The sequence below is a fragment of the Oncorhynchus mykiss genome, chromosome 7, assembly GCF_013265735.2.
Source record: "Oncorhynchus mykiss isolate Arlee chromosome 7, USDA_OmykA_1.1, whole genome shotgun sequence".
Taxonomy (NCBI): Eukaryota; Metazoa; Chordata; class Actinopteri; order Salmoniformes; family Salmonidae; genus Oncorhynchus; species Oncorhynchus mykiss.
Window position 1 is genome coordinate 1,400,806 of NC_048571.1, and position 18,199 is coordinate 1,419,004.

General features: G+C 45.9%; 1 protein-coding gene across 2 annotated transcripts in view; it reads left to right on the forward strand.

The window, feature by feature from the left end:
• Positions 1–18,199, forward strand: part of phka2 (phosphorylase kinase, alpha 2 (liver)) — a 35,836-nt gene that overhangs the window by 16,065 nt on the left and 1,572 nt on the right. The window contains exons 17-29 of one of the 2 annotated variants that reach the window (XM_036982008.1): positions 675–819; positions 1,625–1,703; positions 1,870–2,009; positions 2,190–2,360; positions 5,684–5,814; positions 5,956–6,094; positions 6,441–6,754; positions 6,926–7,055; positions 7,528–7,629; positions 9,833–9,951; positions 13,966–14,019; positions 15,042–15,275; positions 17,424–17,624. In XM_036982008.1, the coding sequence (XP_036837903.1) occupies positions 675–819; positions 1,625–1,703; positions 1,870–2,009; positions 2,190–2,360; positions 5,684–5,814; positions 5,956–6,094; positions 6,441–6,754; positions 6,926–7,055; positions 7,528–7,629; positions 9,833–9,951; positions 13,966–14,019; positions 15,042–15,275; positions 17,424–17,624 (1,959 nt within the window). Of the gene's footprint in view, positions 1–674; positions 820–1,624; positions 1,704–1,869; positions 2,010–2,189; positions 2,361–5,683; positions 5,815–5,955; positions 6,095–6,440; positions 6,755–6,925; positions 7,056–7,527; positions 7,630–9,832; positions 9,952–13,870; positions 14,020–15,041; positions 15,276–17,423; positions 17,625–18,199 lie in introns of those variants that run through there. The other variant, XM_036982009.1, reaches the window with a different exon arrangement.

Sequence of the window (18,199 nt, forward strand, 5' to 3'; positions counted from 1 at the left end):
GACAGCTTTGAAAAGTCTTGGCATTCTCTCAACCAGCTTCACCTGGAATGCTTTTCCAACAGTCTTGAAGGAGTTCCCGCATATGCTGAGCACTTGTTGGCTGCTTTCCCTTCATTATGCAGGTCCAACTCATCCCAATCCATCTCTAGTGGGTTGAGGTCGGGTGACCTCAGTGTATATATATTTGGATACGGCCCCTGATTCTACTAATTATCTGATCATCAAGACCTTGATTCTCTGAATCAGGTGTGTTTGTGTAGGGCTGAATCGGGTGTGTTTGTGTTGGGCGGAATCAGGAGTGTTTGTGTAGGGCTGAATCAGGTGTGTTTGTGTAGGGCTGAATCAGGTGTGTTTGTGTGGGGCGGAATCAGGTGTGTTTGTTTAGGGCTGAATCAAGTGTGTTTGTGTAGGGCTGAATCAAGTGTGTTTGTGTAGGGCTGAATCAGGTGTATTTATGTAGGGCTGAATCAAGTGTGTTTGTGTAGGGCTGAATCAGGTGTGTTTGGGCTGGAGCAGTAGTGTTGGCCATCTCTCTCCTTTAGTTCCTGGACCAGCATCACTTCTACCTGGCTCTGGACAACCATCTCACTGTCTCTCCTCTCCTTTAGTTCCTGTACCAGCATCACTTCTACCTGGCTCTGGACAACCATCTCACTGTCTCTCCTCTCCTTTAGTTCCTGGACCAGCATCACTTCTACCTGGCTCTGGACAACCAGATGATAGTGGAGATGCTAAGGACGGAGCTGTCCTATCTCTCCTCCTCCTGGAGGATGACCGGACGCCCTACCCTGACCTTCCCCATCACACACAGCATGCTGGGTAAATACCCTCCCCTTCTCCGTCACGCACCACATGCTGGGTAAATACCCTCACCTTCCTCGTCACACACAGCATGCTGGGTAAATACCCTCCCCTTCCACGTCACACACAGCATGCTGGGTAAATACCCTTCCCCGGCACGCACAGCATGCTGGGTAAATAACTACTCCTTCCCCATCACACACAGCATGCTGGCTAAATACCCTCCCCTTCCCCATCACACACAGCATGCTGGGTAAATACCCTCCCATTCCCCATCACACACAGCATGCAGAGTAAATAACTACACCTTCCCCGTCACACACAGCATGCTGGGTAAATACCCTCCCCTTCCCCATCACACACAGCATGCTGGGTAAATACCTTCCCCATCACACACAGCATGCTGGGTAAATACCCTCCCCTTCCCCATCACACACAGCATGCTGGGTAAATACCCTCCCCTTCCCCATCACACACAGCATGCTGGCTAAATACCCTCCCCTTCCCCATCACACACAGCATGAAGGGTAAATACCCTCCCCTTCCCCGTCACACACAGCATGAAGGGTAAATACCCTCCCCTTCCCCATCACACACAGCATGCTGGGTAAATACCCTCCCCTTCCCCATCACACACAGCATTCTGGGTAATCATTCTGTGTTGTTTGTGTGACTTCTGCACTAAACATTTATTTAAATGGAAATTCAAGGATTAATCTGTGTCCAGGAAACTGACTCTTGCTGGGAAACTACATTCTGTATGGGACAAACAAGGTTTATTGATTGGTTGGTTAATTGATCACGTTTCCCTTGTTGTTCCCAGTGGATGATGGTGAGAGCATCGACCCGTGTGTTCTGTCCACTCTGAGGAAGCTGAACGATGGATACTTCGGAGGGGCAAGGTCAGACTGACTCTCTTCCATTTCTAAGGTCACTCATCTTAAGAGAGATCTCTGGATATTTACAGAAGGAAATGCTAGGCTCCACTATTTATGTCACTACATCACCTGGTTGTGAAAGTTCCAGTGATGTCCTATTTGGTTCCATTCCATCTTGTGTGTTTTGCAGGGTTCAGATGGCAAACATCTCCAGCTTCCAGACTACCTCGTTCCACACAGAGCTCAGCTTCCTCGACGGAGACACCGATGACGACCTGCTGGAGAATGAAGAAGAGGAGGAAGACGAAGAAGAAAGTTATGTCCCCTCAGGTACGTCAGCCGTGGTGTGTGTTTGGTGTGTGTTTATGTCTGTATAGGTCATTGGTGTGCTGTGTGTGTTTATGTCTGTATAGGTCATTGGTGTGTGTTTGTATTTGTGTTTGCATGTTTGTGCTTGCGGTATGTAATATCATATTGCTGAGTCTACATTTAACTCCCGCCCCCCTCCAGGCAGCTCCAAGGACATGTTTGACCACTACCTCAGCCAGCTGATGCAGAGCACAGCCACCAAGTGTCATCTCCCTCCCATCCAGAGGGGGCAGCACCACGTGTTTAGTGCTGAACACACCACCAGAGACATCCTCTCCTTCATGGCCCAGGTCCAAGGCCTCAACATGCCCAGTAAGTTATCATCACATTTACTGTTTGTTTACTCACCAAGTGTTAGGTTTAGGGTTATGTATGGGACTCTGTAGGTTTCTACTGTATGGGACTCTGTAGGTTTCTACTGTATGGGACTCTGTAGGTTTCTACTGTATGGGACTCTGTAGGTTTCTACTGTATGGTTGGGACTCTGTAGGTTTCTACTGTATGGGTGGGACTCTGTAGGTTTCTACTGTATGGTTGGGACTCTGTAGGTTTCTACTGTATGGGACTCTGTAGGTTTCTACTGTATGGTTGGGACTCTGTAGGTTTCTACACTCTGTAGGTTTCTACACTCTGTAGGTTTCTACTGTATGGGACTCTGTAGGTTTCTACTGTATGGGTGGGACTCTGTAGGTTTCTACTGTATGGGTGGGACTCTGTAGGTTTCTACTGTATGGGTGGGACTCTGTAGGTTTCTACTGTATGGGACTCTGTAGGTTTCTACTGTATGGTTGGGACTCTGTAGGTTTCTACTGTATGGGACTCTGTAGGTTTCTACTGTATGGGACTCTGTAGGTTTCTACTGTATGGGACTCTGTAGGTTTCTACTGTATGGGACTCTGTAGGTTTCTACTGTATGGGACTCTGTAGGTTTCTACTGTATGGGTGGGACTCTGTAGGTTTCTACTGTATGGGTGGGACTCTGTAGGTTTCTACTGTATGGTTGGGACTCTGTAGGTTTCTACTGTATTGGACTCTGTAGGTTTCTACTGTATGGTTGGGACTCTGTAGGTTTCTACTGTATGGGACTCTGTAGGTTTCTACTGTATGGGACTCTGTAGGTTTCTACTGTATGGGACTCTGTAGGTTTCTACTGTATGGGACTCTGTAGGTTTCTACTGTATGGTTGGGACTCTGTAGGTTTCTACACTCTGTAGGTTTCTACACTCTGTAGGTTTCTACTGTATGGGACTCTGTAGGTTTCTACTGTATGGGTGGGACTCTGTAGGTTTCTACACTCTGTAGGTTTCTACACTCAGTAGGTTTCTACTGTATGGTTGGGACTCTGTAGGTTTCTACACTCTGTAGGTTTCTACTGTATGGTAATATGTAGATATGTGGTAGTAGATATGTTGGAGTAGAGTTGGGGTCTGAGGTCACACACTTCATCTGTTGTGAAATCTGTTGTGAAATCTGTTTGTATTGTAATGTTTTAACTGCCTTAATTTAGCTGGACCCCAGAAACAGTAGCTGCTGCCTTGGCAGGAAGTCATGGGGATCCATAATAAACCCCAGAAACAGTAGCTGCTGCCTTGGCAGGAAGTCATGGGGATCCATAATAAACCCCAGAAACAGTAGCTGCTGCCTTGGCAGGAAGTCATGGGGATCCATAATAAACCCCAGAAACAGTAGCTGCTGCCTTGGCAGGAAGTCATGGGGATCCATAATAAACCCCAGAAACAGTAGCTGCTGCCTTGGCAGGAAGTCATGGGGATCCATAATAAACCCCAGGAAGAGTAGCTGCTGCCCTGGCAGGAAGTAATGGGGATCCATAATAAACCCCATAAACAGTAGCTGCTGCCTTGGCAGGAAGTCATGGGGATCCATAATAAACCCCAGAAACAGTAGCTGCTGCCTTGGCAGGAAGTCATGGGGATCCATAATAAACCCCAGAAACAGTAGCTGCTGCCTTGGCAGGAAGTCATGGGGATCCATAATAAACCCCAGAAACAGTAGCTGCTGCCTTGGCAGAAAGTACCCCAGAAACAGTAGCTGCTGCCTTGGCAGGAAGTCATGGGGATCCATAATAAACCCCAGAAACATTAGCTGCTGCCTTGGCAGGAAGTCACGGGGATCCATAATAAACCCCAGAAACAGTAGCTGCTGCCTTGGCAGGAAGTCATGGGGATCCATAATAAACCCCAGAAACAGTAGCTGCTGCCTTGGCAGGAAGTACCCCAGAAACAGTAGCTGCTGCCTTGGCAGGAAGTCATGGGGATCCATAATAAACCCCAGAAACAGTAGCTGCTGCCTTGGCAGGAAGTAATGGGGATCCATAATAAACCCCAGAAACAGTAGCTGCTGCCTTGGCAGGAAGTCATGGGGATCCATAATAAACCCCAGAAAGAGTAGCTGCTGCCTTGGCAGGAAGTCATGGGGATCCATAATAAACCCCAGAAACAGTAGCTGCTGCCTTGGCAGGAAGTCATGGGGATCCATAATAAACCCCAGAAACAGTAGCTGCTGCCTTGGCAGGAAGTACCCCAGAAACAGTAGCTGCTGCCTTGGCAGGAAGTCATGGGGATCCATAATAAACCCCAGAAACAGTAGCTGCTGCCTTGGCAGGAAGTCATGGGGATCCATAATAAACCCCAGAAACAGTAGCTGCTGCCTTGGCAGGAAGTACCCCAGAAACAGTAGCTGCTGCCTTGGCAGGAAGTACCCCAGAAACAGTAGCTGCTGCCTTGGCAGGAAATCATGGGGATCCATAATAAACCCCAGAAACAGTAGCTGCTGCCTTGGCAGGAAGTACCCCAGAAACAGTAGCTGCTGCCTTGGCAGGAAGTCATGGGGATCCATAATAAACCCCAGGAAGAGTAGCTGCTGCCTTGGCAGGAAGTACCCCAGAAACAGTAGCTGCTGCCTTGGCAGGAAGTACCCCAGAAACAGTAGCTGCTGCCTTGGCAGGAAGTCATGGGGATCCATAATAAACCCCAGAAACAGTAGCTGCTGCCTTGGCAGGAAGTACCCCAGAAACAGTAGCTGCTGCCTTGGCAGGAAGTACCCCAGAAACAGTAGCTGCTGCCTTGGCAGGAAGTCATGGGGATCCATAATAAACCCCAGAAACAGTAGCTGCTGCCTTGGCAGGAAGTCATGGGGATCCATAATAAACCCCAGAAACAGTAGCTGCTGCCTTGGCAGGAAGTACCCCAGAAACAGTAGCTGCTGCCTTGGCAGGAAGTACCCCAGAAACAGTAGCTGCTGCCTTGGCAGGAAGTCATGGGGATCCATAATAAACCACAGAAACAGTAGCTGCTGCCTTGGCAGGAAGTCATGGGGATCCATAATAAACCCCAGAAACAGTAGCTGCTGCCTTGGCAGGAAGTCATGGGGATCCATAATAAACCACAGAAACAGTAGCTGCTGCCTTGGCAGGAAGTACCCCAGAAACAGTAGCTGCTGCCTTGGCAGGAAGTCATGGGGATCCATAATAAACCCCAGAAACAGTAGCTGCTGCCTTGGCAGGAAGTCATGGGGATCCATAATAAACCCCAGAAACAGTAGCTGCTGCCTTGGCAGGAAGTCACGGGGATCCATAATGAATACAAATACTGTATGGTGAGTGTTGTTTCTTCCAGAGGCCTCCATGTATCTTCCCATGACTCCCATCATGAACAAGCACCGTAAATCCCTCAACCTACTGCACGTGTCCCAGCTCACACCGCTCCATCCACACCACCACCACACGCCACATCAACAACAGCCCAAGGTCAGTTCGTCTACGCCAACAACAGACTCCAGTACTGTCTTTCTGGTGCATCTGTGTGTTTGGGTCCTCTAATGTGTGTGTGTGCGTGTGTGCATGCGCACATGTGTGTATTTGTGTGTGTCTGTGTATCTTTGCTCTCAGGCCCCCAGTATTGCAGACCTCCACCTGCCGCGAGACTCCCAGGGTAACACAGACTTTGGGTCTCTGGTGAGACAGTTGAAGGAGTGTCCCACACTGCAGGACCAGGCAGACATACTATATATCCTCTGCGTGATGAAAGGTACTGGTTTAGATCAGGGGTGGGCAAACTGTAAACGTCCATTATCATTTCTACACACTCTCTATTTAGTTGTAGGTGTTCAATGTGAACTGGAGTTTTTACATTTTTTTACACAAAATAATATTTTTCCACATTTTTTTGTTTTACTCCAACCTCCTGCGGGTCGGATCAAATGGATCGTATTTTTCCCACCCCTGGATTAGATGGTGTCGGGTTGAATTGAATTGAATCTTTGAATTTAATCAAATTTAATTGAATTCTCTACATGTTTAGGTTTGAATTACACTGAATTGACTCCTCAGATTGAATTGAACTGAATGATTTGTAATTCTCTCTAACCTGAAAGGTGCTGATTGGCTGGTGGACGTGGGGGGTCAGGGCGGGGTCAGTGTGAGGTGTCTGCTGGAGGAGCTGTATGCCCAGGCCGGGGCCAACAAGGAGTGGGGTCTGATCAGATACATCTCTGGTATCCTGAGGAAGAGAGTGGAGGTGCTGGCTGAGGCCTGTACAGATCTCATCTCCCACCACAAGCAGCTGACAGTGGGGTTACCACCGGAGCCCAGGGAGAAAGTCATCTCGGCGCCTCTTCCTCCAGAAGAACTCAACTCTCTGATCTATGAGGCCAGTGGGCAGGACATCAGCATCGCTGTGCTCACTCAGGTACAACACATTATAACTGGGATTATATAAGATGCTTCCAGATGCCATTTCCGTCCAAATTCTCTGCCCGACGCGAGTCTAGCTCGACACGTCAAAGCAAACTTTGGTCCGTTTTGTAACAAGTCTCTGCGATGAAGGGAAAGTAACGACTGCTGTATTGTGATATTGCAGGAGATCATGGTGTACCTAGCCATGTACGTCCGCTCCCAGCCGGCTCTGTTTGGGGACATGCTGCGTCTCCGAATCGGACTCATCATGCAGGTGATGGCTACAGAGCTGGCCCGCAGTCTACACTGCTCAGGTAGGGTTCAGTCTATACTGCTCAGGTAGGGTTCAGTCTATACTGCTCAGGTAGGGTTCAGTCTATACTGCTCGGGTAGGGTTCAGTCTACACTGCTCAGGTAGGGTTCAGTCTACACTGCTCAGGTAGGGTTCAGTCTACACTGCTCAGGTAGGGTTCAGTCTACACTGCTCAGGTAGGGTTCAGTCTACACTGCTCAGGTAGGGTTCAGTATACACTGCTCAGGTAGGGTTCAGTATCATTCTTAGAATGGTAGAATAATCAGCTGTGTTCTAAAGGCCTCCGTAGACTCACCATCTGAATAGGGCTCTGGTAGTTCTTTCAGGTAGACCTGGTTAGCAGACTGGTTAGTAGTAACACTACTGTATCTGGATGTTGAGCTGAATGGCCTTTTAGTGTGGAAGTGCCTGGGGAGTTTTTACAGAGTCTCTCTACTCAGCGTTACAGGCGTCTCTCTCTCTGTCCTCTGCAGGGGAGGAGGCCTCTGAGAGCCTGATGAACTTGAGTCCGTCAGACATGAAGAATCTGCTACACCACATCCTCAGTGGGAAGGAGTTTGGGGTGGAGAGGAGCAGTGAGTCTTTCCCAATCCCAAATCAACCCCTAGCCCCGAACCCTACATAGACCCCTAGCCCCGACCACTACATAGACCCCTAGCCCTGACCCCTACATAGACCCCTAGCCCCGACAACTACATAGACCCCTACATAGACCCCTAGCCCCAACCCCTAGCCCCGACCCCTACATAGACCCCTACATAGACCCCTAACCCCGACCCCTAGCCCCGACCCCTACATAGACCCCTACATAGACCCCTAACCCCGACCCCTAGCCCCGACCCCTACATAGACCCCTACATAGACCCTTAGCCCGACCCCTACATAGACCCCTACATAGACCCCTAGCCCCAACCCCTACATAGACCCCTAACCCCGACCCCTACATAGACCCCTACATAGACCCCTAACCCCGACCCCTACATAGACCCCTAACCCCAACCCCTACATAGACCCCTAGCCCCGACCCCTACATAGACCCCTACATAGACCCCTAACCCCGACCCCTAGCCCCGACCCCTACATAGACCCCTAGCCCCGACCCCTACATAGACCCCTACATAGACCCCTAGCCCCGACCCCTACATAGACCCCTACATAGACCCCTAACCCCGACCCCTAGCCCCGACCCCTACATAAACCCCTACATAGACCCTTAGCCCCGACCCCTACATAGACCCCTACATAGCCCCCTAGCCCCGACCCCTACATAGACCCCTAGCCCCGACAACTACATAGACCCCTAGCCCCGACCTCTACATAGACCCCTAGCCCCGACCCCTACATAGACCCCTACATAGACCCCTACATAGCCCCCTAGCCCCGACCCCTACATAGACCCCTAGCCCCGACCACTACATAGACCCCTAGCACTGACCCCTACATAGACCCCTAGCCCTGACCCCTACATAGACTCCTAGCCCCGACCCCTACATAGACCCCTAGCCCCGACCCCTATATAGACCCCTAGCCCCGACCCCTACATAGACCCCTAACCCCGACCCCTACATAGACCCCTAACCCCAACCCCTAGCCCCGACCCCTACATAGACCCCTAACCCGACCCCTACATAGACCCCTACATAGACCCCTAGCCCGACCCCTACATAGACCCCTACATAGACCCCTAACCCCGACCCCTAGCCCCGACCCCTACATAGACCCCTAGCCCCGACCCCTACATAGACCCCTACATAGACCCCTAGCCCCGACCCCTACATAGACCCCTAACCCCGACCCCTAGCCCCGACCCCTACATAAACCCCTACATAGACCCTTAGCCCCGACCCCTACATAGACCCCTAGCCCCGACAACTACATAGACCCCTAGCCCCGACATCTACATAGACCCCTAGCCCCGACCCCTACATAGACCCCTACATAGACCCCTACATAGCCCCCTAGCCCCGACCCCTACATAGACCCCTACATAGCCCCCTAGACCCGACCCCTACATAGACCCCTAGCCCCGACCCCTACATAGACCCCTACATAGACCCCTACATAGCCCCCTAGCCCCGACCCCTACATAGACCCCTACATAGCCCCCTAGCCCCGAACCCTACATAGACCCCTACATAGACCCCTACATAGACCCCTAGCCCCGACAACTACATAGACCCCTACATAGCCCCCTAGCCCCGAACCCTACATAGACCCCTACATAGACCCCTACATAGACCCCTAGCCCCGACAACTACATAGACCCCTACATAGCCCCCTAGCCCCGACCCCTACATAGACCCCTACATAGCCCCCTAGCCCCGAACCCTACATAGACCCCTACATAGACCCCTACATAGACCCCTAGCCCCGACAACTACATAGACCCCTACATAGCCCCCTAGCCCCGAACCCTACATAGACCCCTACATAGACCCCTACATAGACCCCTAGCCCCGACAACTACATAGACCCCTAGCCCCGACCCCTACATAGACCCCTACATAGACCCCTACATAGCCCCCTAGCCCCGACCCCTACATAGACCCCTACATAGCCCCCTAGCCCCGAACCCTACATAGACCCCTACATAGCCCCCTAGCCCCGAACCCTACATAGACCCCTACATAGCCCCCTAGCCCCAACCCCTACATAGCCAGCATTAGTAGTTTCTACAGTATTAATACATTTTTGATTCTTCTCAAATCTTTGCAGGTGTAGTACTATTCTATTGAATCAAATGAATTGTTGTGTCTGTCTCCCTTTCTCCTGTGTCAGTGCGTCCTATGCAGTCCTCGGCCACCAGCCCGTCTGTCTCCATCCATGAGCTGGGTCACACTGGAGCCACTAAGACGGAGCGCACCGGCATCCGCAAGCTGAAGCGTGAGATCAAACAGGTATGGTCACGTCAGCTGACTATTGCATGTCATGGAGAGTATCTACATCAGGGGTCTCCAACAGGTCCATCACAAGCTACCAGTATCTCCCAGTCTACCCATGAGTAGCTCGCCAAACAATTCTAAAAAAATAATTTATTTTTCACGTGTTCTACCGCAAACTGTCATAAACAAATCTCACTAGTATTAGAAAAAGTCAAGCTCCCGGCTACTATCCAATCAAATCCACATTGACATTCAACCACCCCTGGTTAGCCACAACTGGCTGAAAGCCAAACGGAACACAATATCTGACAATTCATTTCCAGCAATATTGCCCCTTTTGTGTCTGTGGGGTGTGGGCTTTTGTAGCCAGTTAGGGATCATAATAACTGTCTTCTGAGTAGACAGAATGACATTCCCCCAAGAAAACAGAATTTGGGAACATACAAAGACTGCCTATTTGAAAGCTAGGAAAAAATGTATGTGTATCTTGTGAAATGTTTCATAATTTAAAAGTAGCTCTCATGCTAGAAAAGGTTGGAGACCCCTGATTTCCTTTGACCTATCATATAATCTACAGGTTAGTATAGACCTAATCCTCTATAATATAATCTACAGGTTAGTATAGACCTAATCCTCTATAATATAATCTACAGGTTAGTATAGACCTAATCCTCTATAATATAATCTACAGGTTAGTATAGACCTAATCCTCTATAATATAATCTACAGGTTAGTATAGACCTAATCCTCTATAATATAATCTACAGGTTAGTATAGACCTAATCCTCTATAATATAATCTACAGGTTAGTACAGACCTAATGCTCTATAATATAATCTACAGGTTAGTATAGACCTAATGCTCTATAATATAATCTACAGGTTAGTATAGACCTAATCCTCTATAATATAATCTACAGGTTAGTATAGACCTAATCCTCTATAATATAATCTACAGGTTAGTATAGACCTAATGCTCTATCATTTAATCTACAGGTTAGTACAGACCTAATGCTCTATAATATAATCTACAGGTTAGTATAGACCTAATCCTCTATCATTTAATCTACAGGTTAGTACAGACCTAATGCTCTATAATATAATCTACAGGTTAGTATAGACCTAATCCTCTATAATATAATCTACAGGTTAGTATAGACCTAATCCTCTATAATATAATCTACAGGTTAGTATAGACCTAATCCTCTATAATATAATCTACAGGTTAGTATAGACCTAATCCTCTATAATATAATCCACAGGTTAGTATAGACCTAATGCTCTATAATATAATCTACAGGTTAGTATAGACCTAATCCTCAATAATATAATCTATAGGTTAGTATAGACCTAATCCTCTATAATTTAATCTACAGGTTAGTATAGACCTAATCCTTTATAATATAATCTACAGGTTAGTATAGACCTAATCCTCTATAATATAATCTACAGGTTAGTATAGACCTAATCCTCTATAATATAATCTACAGGTTAGTATAGACCTAATCCTCTATAATATAATATACAGGTTAGTATAGACCTAATCTTCTATAATTTAATCTACAGGTTAGTATAGACCTAATCCTCTATAATATAATCTACAGGTTAGTATAGACCTAATCCTCTATAATATAATCTACAGGTTAGTATAGACCTAATCCTCTATAATATAATCTACAGGTTAGTATAGACCTAATCCTCTATAATATAATCTACAGGTTAGTATAGACCTAATCCTCTATAATTTAATCTACAGGTTAGTATAGACCTAATACTCTATAATATAATCTACAGGTTAGTATAGACCTAATCCTCTATAATATAATCTACAGGTTAGTATAGACCTAATCCTCTATAATATAATCCACAGGTTAGTATAGACCTAATGATCTATAATATAATCTACAGGTTAGTATAGACCTAATCCTCAATAATATAATCTATAGGTTAGTATAGACCTAATCCTCTATAATTTAATCTACAGGTTAGTATAGACCTAATCCTTTATAATATAATCTACAGGTTAGTATAGACCTAATCCTCTATAATATAATCTACAGGTTAGTATAGACCTAATCCTCTATAATATAATCTACAGGTTAGTATAGACCTAATCCTCTATAATATAATCTACAGGTTAGTATAGACCTAATCTTCTATAATTTAATCTACAGGTTAGTATAGACCTAATCCTCTATAATATAATCTACAGGTTAGTATAGACCTAATACTCTATAATATAATCTACAGGTTAGTATAGACCTAATCCTCTATAATATAATCTACAGGTTAGTATAGACCTAATCCTCTATAATATAATCTACAGGTTAGTATAGACCTAATCCTCTATAATTTAATCTACAGGTTAGTATAGACCTAATACTCTATAATATAATCTACAGGTTAGTATAGACCTAATCCTCTATAATATAATCTAAAGGTTAGTATAGACCTAATCCTCTATAATATAATCTACAGGTTAGTATAGACCTAATGCTCTATAATATAATCTACAGGTTAGTATAGACCTAATCCTCTATAATTTAATCTACAGGTTAGTATAGACCTAATCCTCTATAATATAATCTACAGGTTAGTATAGACCTAATCCTCTATAATATAATCTACAGGTTAGTATAGACCTAATCCTCTATAATATAATCTACAGGTTAGTATAGACCTAATCCTCTATAATATAATCTACATGTTAGTATAGACCTAATGCTCTATAATATAATCTACAGGTTAGTATAGACCTAATCCTCTATAATATAATCTACAGGTTAGTATAGACCTAATCCTCTATAATATAATCTACAGGTTAGTATAGACCTAATCCTCTATAATATAATCTACAGGTTAGTATAGACCTAATCCTCTATAATATAATCTACAGGTTAGTATAGACCTAATCCTCTATAATATAATCTACAGGTTAGTATAGACCTAATCCTCTATAATATAATCTACAGGTTAGTATAGACCTAATGCTCTATAATATAATCTACAGGTTAGTATAGACCTAATCCTCTATAATATAATCTACAGGTTAGTATAGACATAATCCTCTATAATATAATCTACAGGTTAGTATAGACCTAATCCTCTATAATATAATCTACAGGTTAGTATAGACCTAATCCTCTATAATATAATCTACAGGTTAGTATAGACCTAATCCTCTATAATATAATCTACAGGCTAGTATAGACCTAATCCTCTATAATATAATCTACAGGTTAGTATAGACCTAATCCTCTATAATATAATCTACAGGTTAGTATAGACCTAATCCTCTATAATATAATCTACAGGTTAGTATAGACCTAATCCTATATAATATAATCTACAGGTTAGTATAGGCCTAATCCTCTATAATATAATCTACAGGTTAGTATAGACCTAATCCTCTATAATATAATCTACAGGTTAGTATTGACCTAATCCTCTATAATATAATCTACAGGTTAGTATAGACCTAATCCTCTATCATCTAATCTAAAGGTTAGTATAGACCTAATACTCTATAATATAATCTACAAGTTAGTATAGGCCTAATACTCGTTCTGTATGTTTGATTCTAGTTAGAAGACATGACGACAGAATGCTCTTTGTCTATAGTAGTAATGTTGTAATGTTGTATGGTTCTGATTGCAGTTGGATGACTCGTCTCATCCGATCAGCGTGGGTTGAGTTTGTTAGTTAAAAGTCATATTGCCTCATCAGCTCTAATCTCCACAGCTAGACCATAATGAAACCAACCATCATAACATGACATGAAGCCACCAGCTGAAAGCCCATTCATACCAGCTGTACTAGAATACAGTCAGTAGTGCCTTACCTCATGCTGAGCTGCTGATCATGTTTGCCTGTTTTCTAGCCCACATCTTTAACTGTGTCTGATGTTTTATCATAATCTAAACTGTATTTACAAGGTGTGAGTTTGACTTTCCTTCACGCCGTCATCCCCTCCTTCTGTGTCTCTCCCTCGACGACAACATGACGTCTTCTCCGTGTTGATCCTTTCCAGATGAGTAACAGTGGCTATTCCATCAGCAGCAACGTCACCTCTCCCCGTTCCACGGTAAACCATGAACCATGTCTCCCTCATTGTCCCGTGTTCACTAAACCACGCAGACAAGGTTCACTCTGAACGGTTGTCTTTCTTCGTTACATTGCCTTATGCTTGCTGTACTAACATGTACTGACTGGCCTGTAGCATGCTGGTGTCGTCATGGTAACATGTACTGGCCTGTAGCATGCTGGTGTCGTCATGGTAACATGTACTGGCCTGTAGCATGCTGGTGTCGTCATGGTAACATGTACTGTATTTGATTCAAAGAAACAGGAAAACATAAGACTGTGTACGGTAGAAGTGCGTTTGTGTGTTTATGCATGTCGGTACATGAACGGGAGTGTATGCTCCTGTGTGTGTTTGTACTTGAGCGTGTATGTATGTGTGTGTTTGTACTTGAGCGTGTATGTATGTGTGTGTTTTTGCACTTAAGTGCGCGCATATACACAGTGTACAAAACATTAGGAACACTCCCCCACACACCCTCAGAACAGCCTCAATTCATTGGGGCATGGACTCTACAAGGTGTCGAAAGCGTTCCACAGGGATGCTGACCCATGTTGACTCCTACCCTTTGGGTGGTGGACCATTCTTGATACACACAGGAAACTGTTTAGTGAGAAACACACAGCAGCGTTGCAGTTCTTTACCCAAACCGGTGTGCCTGCCACCTACTCCCATACACCCCATTCAAAGGCACTTAAATATTTTGTCTTGCCCATTCACCCTCTGAATGGCACACATACACAACCCATGTCTCAATTGTCTCAAGGCTTAAACATCCTTCTTTAACCTGTCTCCTCCCGTTCATCTATACTGATTGAAGTGGATTTAACAAGTTACATCAACAAGGGATCATAGCTTTGACCTGAATTCACCTGGTGTGTGTGTGTGTGTGTGTGTGTGTGTGTGTGTGTGTGTGTGTGTGTGTGTGTGTGTGTGTGTGTGTGTGTGTGTGTGTGTGTGTGTGTGTGTGTGTGTGTGTGTGTGTACCCCTGCGTGCGTATATGAACACGCATCTCCCCCTGTAGCGGTGCAGCAGCCCCTCCACCCCCAGTGGTATCCTGTCCCCTGTAGGCCCCGGGGGGTCAGACAGCCACCTGCAGTGGGAGGAGCGGCAGGGCCAGTGGCTGAGGAGGAGACGGCTGGATGGGGCCATCAACAGGGTCCCAATGGGCTTCTACCAGAAGGTGTGGAAGATCCTGCAGAAGTGCCACGGCCTGTCTATAGATGGATACGTGCTGCCTTCCTCCACTACTAGAGAGGTATGTAGTGTCACAGTCTGTCTATAGATGGATACGTGCTCCACTACCGGAGAGGTATGTAGTGTCAGTCTGTCTATAGATGGATACGTGCTGTCTCCCTCCACTACCGGAGAGGTATGTAGTGTCACGGTCTGTCTATAGATGGATACGTGCTGTCTTCCTCTACTACTAGAGAGGTATGTAGTGTCACGGTCTGTCTATAGATGGATACGTGCTGTCTTCCTCCACTACCAGAGAGGTATGTAGTGTCACAGTCTGTCTATAGATGGATACGTGCTGCCTTCCTCTACTACCAGAGAGGTATGTAGTGTCACAGTCTGTCTATAGATGGATACGTGCTCCACTACCGGAGAGGTATGTAGTGTCAGTCTGTCTATAGATGGATACGTGCTGTCTTCCTCCACTACCGGAGAGGTATGTAGTGTCACGGTCTGTCTATAGATGGATACGTGCTGTCTTCCTCTACTACTAGAGAGGTATGTAGTGTCACGGTCTGTCTATAGATGGATACGTGCTGTCTTCCTCCACTACCAGAGAGGTATGTAGTGTCACAGTCTGTCTATAGATGGATACGTGCTGTCTTCCTCTACTACTAGAGAGGTATGTAGTGTCACGGTCTGTCTATAGATGGATACGTGCTGTCTTCCTCCACTACCAGAGAGGTATGTAGTGTCACAGTCTGTCTATAGATGGATACGTGCTCCACTACCGGAGAGGTATGTAGTGTCAGTCTGTCTATAGATGGATACGTGCTGTCTTCCTCCACTACCGGAGAGGTATGTAGTGTCACGGTCTGTCTATAGATGGATACGTGCTGTCTTCCTCTACTACTAGAGAGGTATGTAGTGTCACGGTCTGTCTATAGATGGATACGTGCTGTCTTCCTCCACTACCAGAGGGGTATGTAGTGTCACGGTCTGTCTATAGATGGATACGTGCTGTCTTCCTCCACTACCAGAGAGGTATGTAGTGTCACAGTCTGTCTATAGATGGATACGTGCTCCACTACCAGAGAGGTATGTAGTGTCAGTCTGTCTATAGATGGATACGTGCTGTCTTCCTCCACTACCGGAGAGGTATGTAGTGTCACGGTCTGTCTATAGATGGATACGTGCTGTCTTCCTCTACTACTAGAGAGGTATGTAGTGTCACGGTCTGTCTATAGATGGATACGTGCTGTCTTCCTCCACTACCAGAGGGGTATGTAGTGTCACGGTCTGTCTATAGATGGATACGTGCTGTCTTCCTCCACTACCAGAGAGGTATGTAGTGTCAGTCTGTCTATAGATGGATACGTGCTGTCTTCCTCCACTACCGGAGAGGTATGTAGTGTCACGGTCTGTCTATAGATGGATACGTGCTGTCTTCCTCTACTACTAGAGAGGTATGTAGTGTCACAGTCTGTCTATAGATGGATACGTGCTGTCTTCCTCCACTACCAGAGAGGTATGTAGTGTCAGTCTGTCTATAGATGGATACGTGCTGTCTTCCTCCACTACCGGAGAGGTATGTAGTGTCACGGTCTGTCTATAGATGGATACGTGCTGTCTTCCTCTACTACTAGAGAGGTATGTAGTGTCACAGTCTGTCTATAGATGGATACGTGCTGCACTACCAGAGAGGTATGTAGTGTCAGTCTGTCTATAGATGGATACGTGCTCCACTACCAGAGAGGTATGTAGTGTCAGTCTGTCTATAGATGGATACGTGCTGTCTTCCTCCACTACCAGAGAGGTATGTAGTGTCAGCCTGTCTATAGATGGATACGTGCTGTCTTCCTCCACTACCAGAGAGGTATGTAGTGTCAGTCTGTCTATAGATGGATACGTGCTGCACTACCAGAGAAGTATGTAGTCAAATCAATAGATTGATTGGTATAGATTGATTGGTATATAAATGGTATTTATATAGCCCTTTTTACAACTCCATTAATAATGTGCAGTAACCCCCCTAGACCCCCAAACAGCAGCACGGCATCAAGGAACATCTCTCAGTGTTTCACATTTAGAACAAATGTTGCTTCCTATAATAGTAGGAAATAAGATTTCCTTTCAGACACTGTGATTGGCACAGACAGATCCCTTGATGGAGATTCCATCTGTGTCTGGGAAAGCGTTCTGACTCTGACGTCGTGTCCCTGCCTGCCAGATGACAGAAGGCGAGATCAAGTTTGCGGTGCACGTGGAGTCTGTTCTGAACCACGTTCCCCAGCCAGAGTACAGACAGCTGCTGGTGGAGGCTGTGATGGTGCTGACGCTGGTGGCTGACATGGATGTGGACAACATCGGAGGAATCATCCTGATCGACCGCATCGTACACATGGCCAATGACCTCTTCTTACAGGACCAGGTAAGTCTGAGCCAGAACGGCCCATAGGGCAGGAGCCTATTTCCTGTTTCTATAGCGTGATGTACGAGTAACTACACCCTCTGGAACATCTGCAGGCAGAGACACATCGGGTCCCATTTTAAAGTGTTTGGTTTGACTCGACCGGGGATCGAACCCCCACGCTTCCAATCTCAGGGTGGAAACTATTCCCACAAGGCCACAGAAATGGTCACTAGAAAGTAATGTCCTATAAAGGGTTAATGTGTAATTGTCTCTAGAAAGTAATGTCCTATAAAGGGTTAATGTGTAATTGTCTCTAGAAAGTAATGTCCTGTAAAGGGTTAATGTGTAATTGTCTCTAGAAAGTAATGCCCTGTAAAGGGTTAATTGTGTAATGGTCCAGTTCAGTGATGTCTGTCCTGTATCGTTGCCATATTATCATGTTAACTAGAGTCACGTGTCTCTGCCTGACTTGTCCATATGACTATCATAACATAACATGGTGTCAGAAGTGGGATCCGAGCCCCACGTCTCAGTTTGTAGTAAGACCTATTCTCTAACTATAGACAACATGATCTGTATCTACCTATCAGACA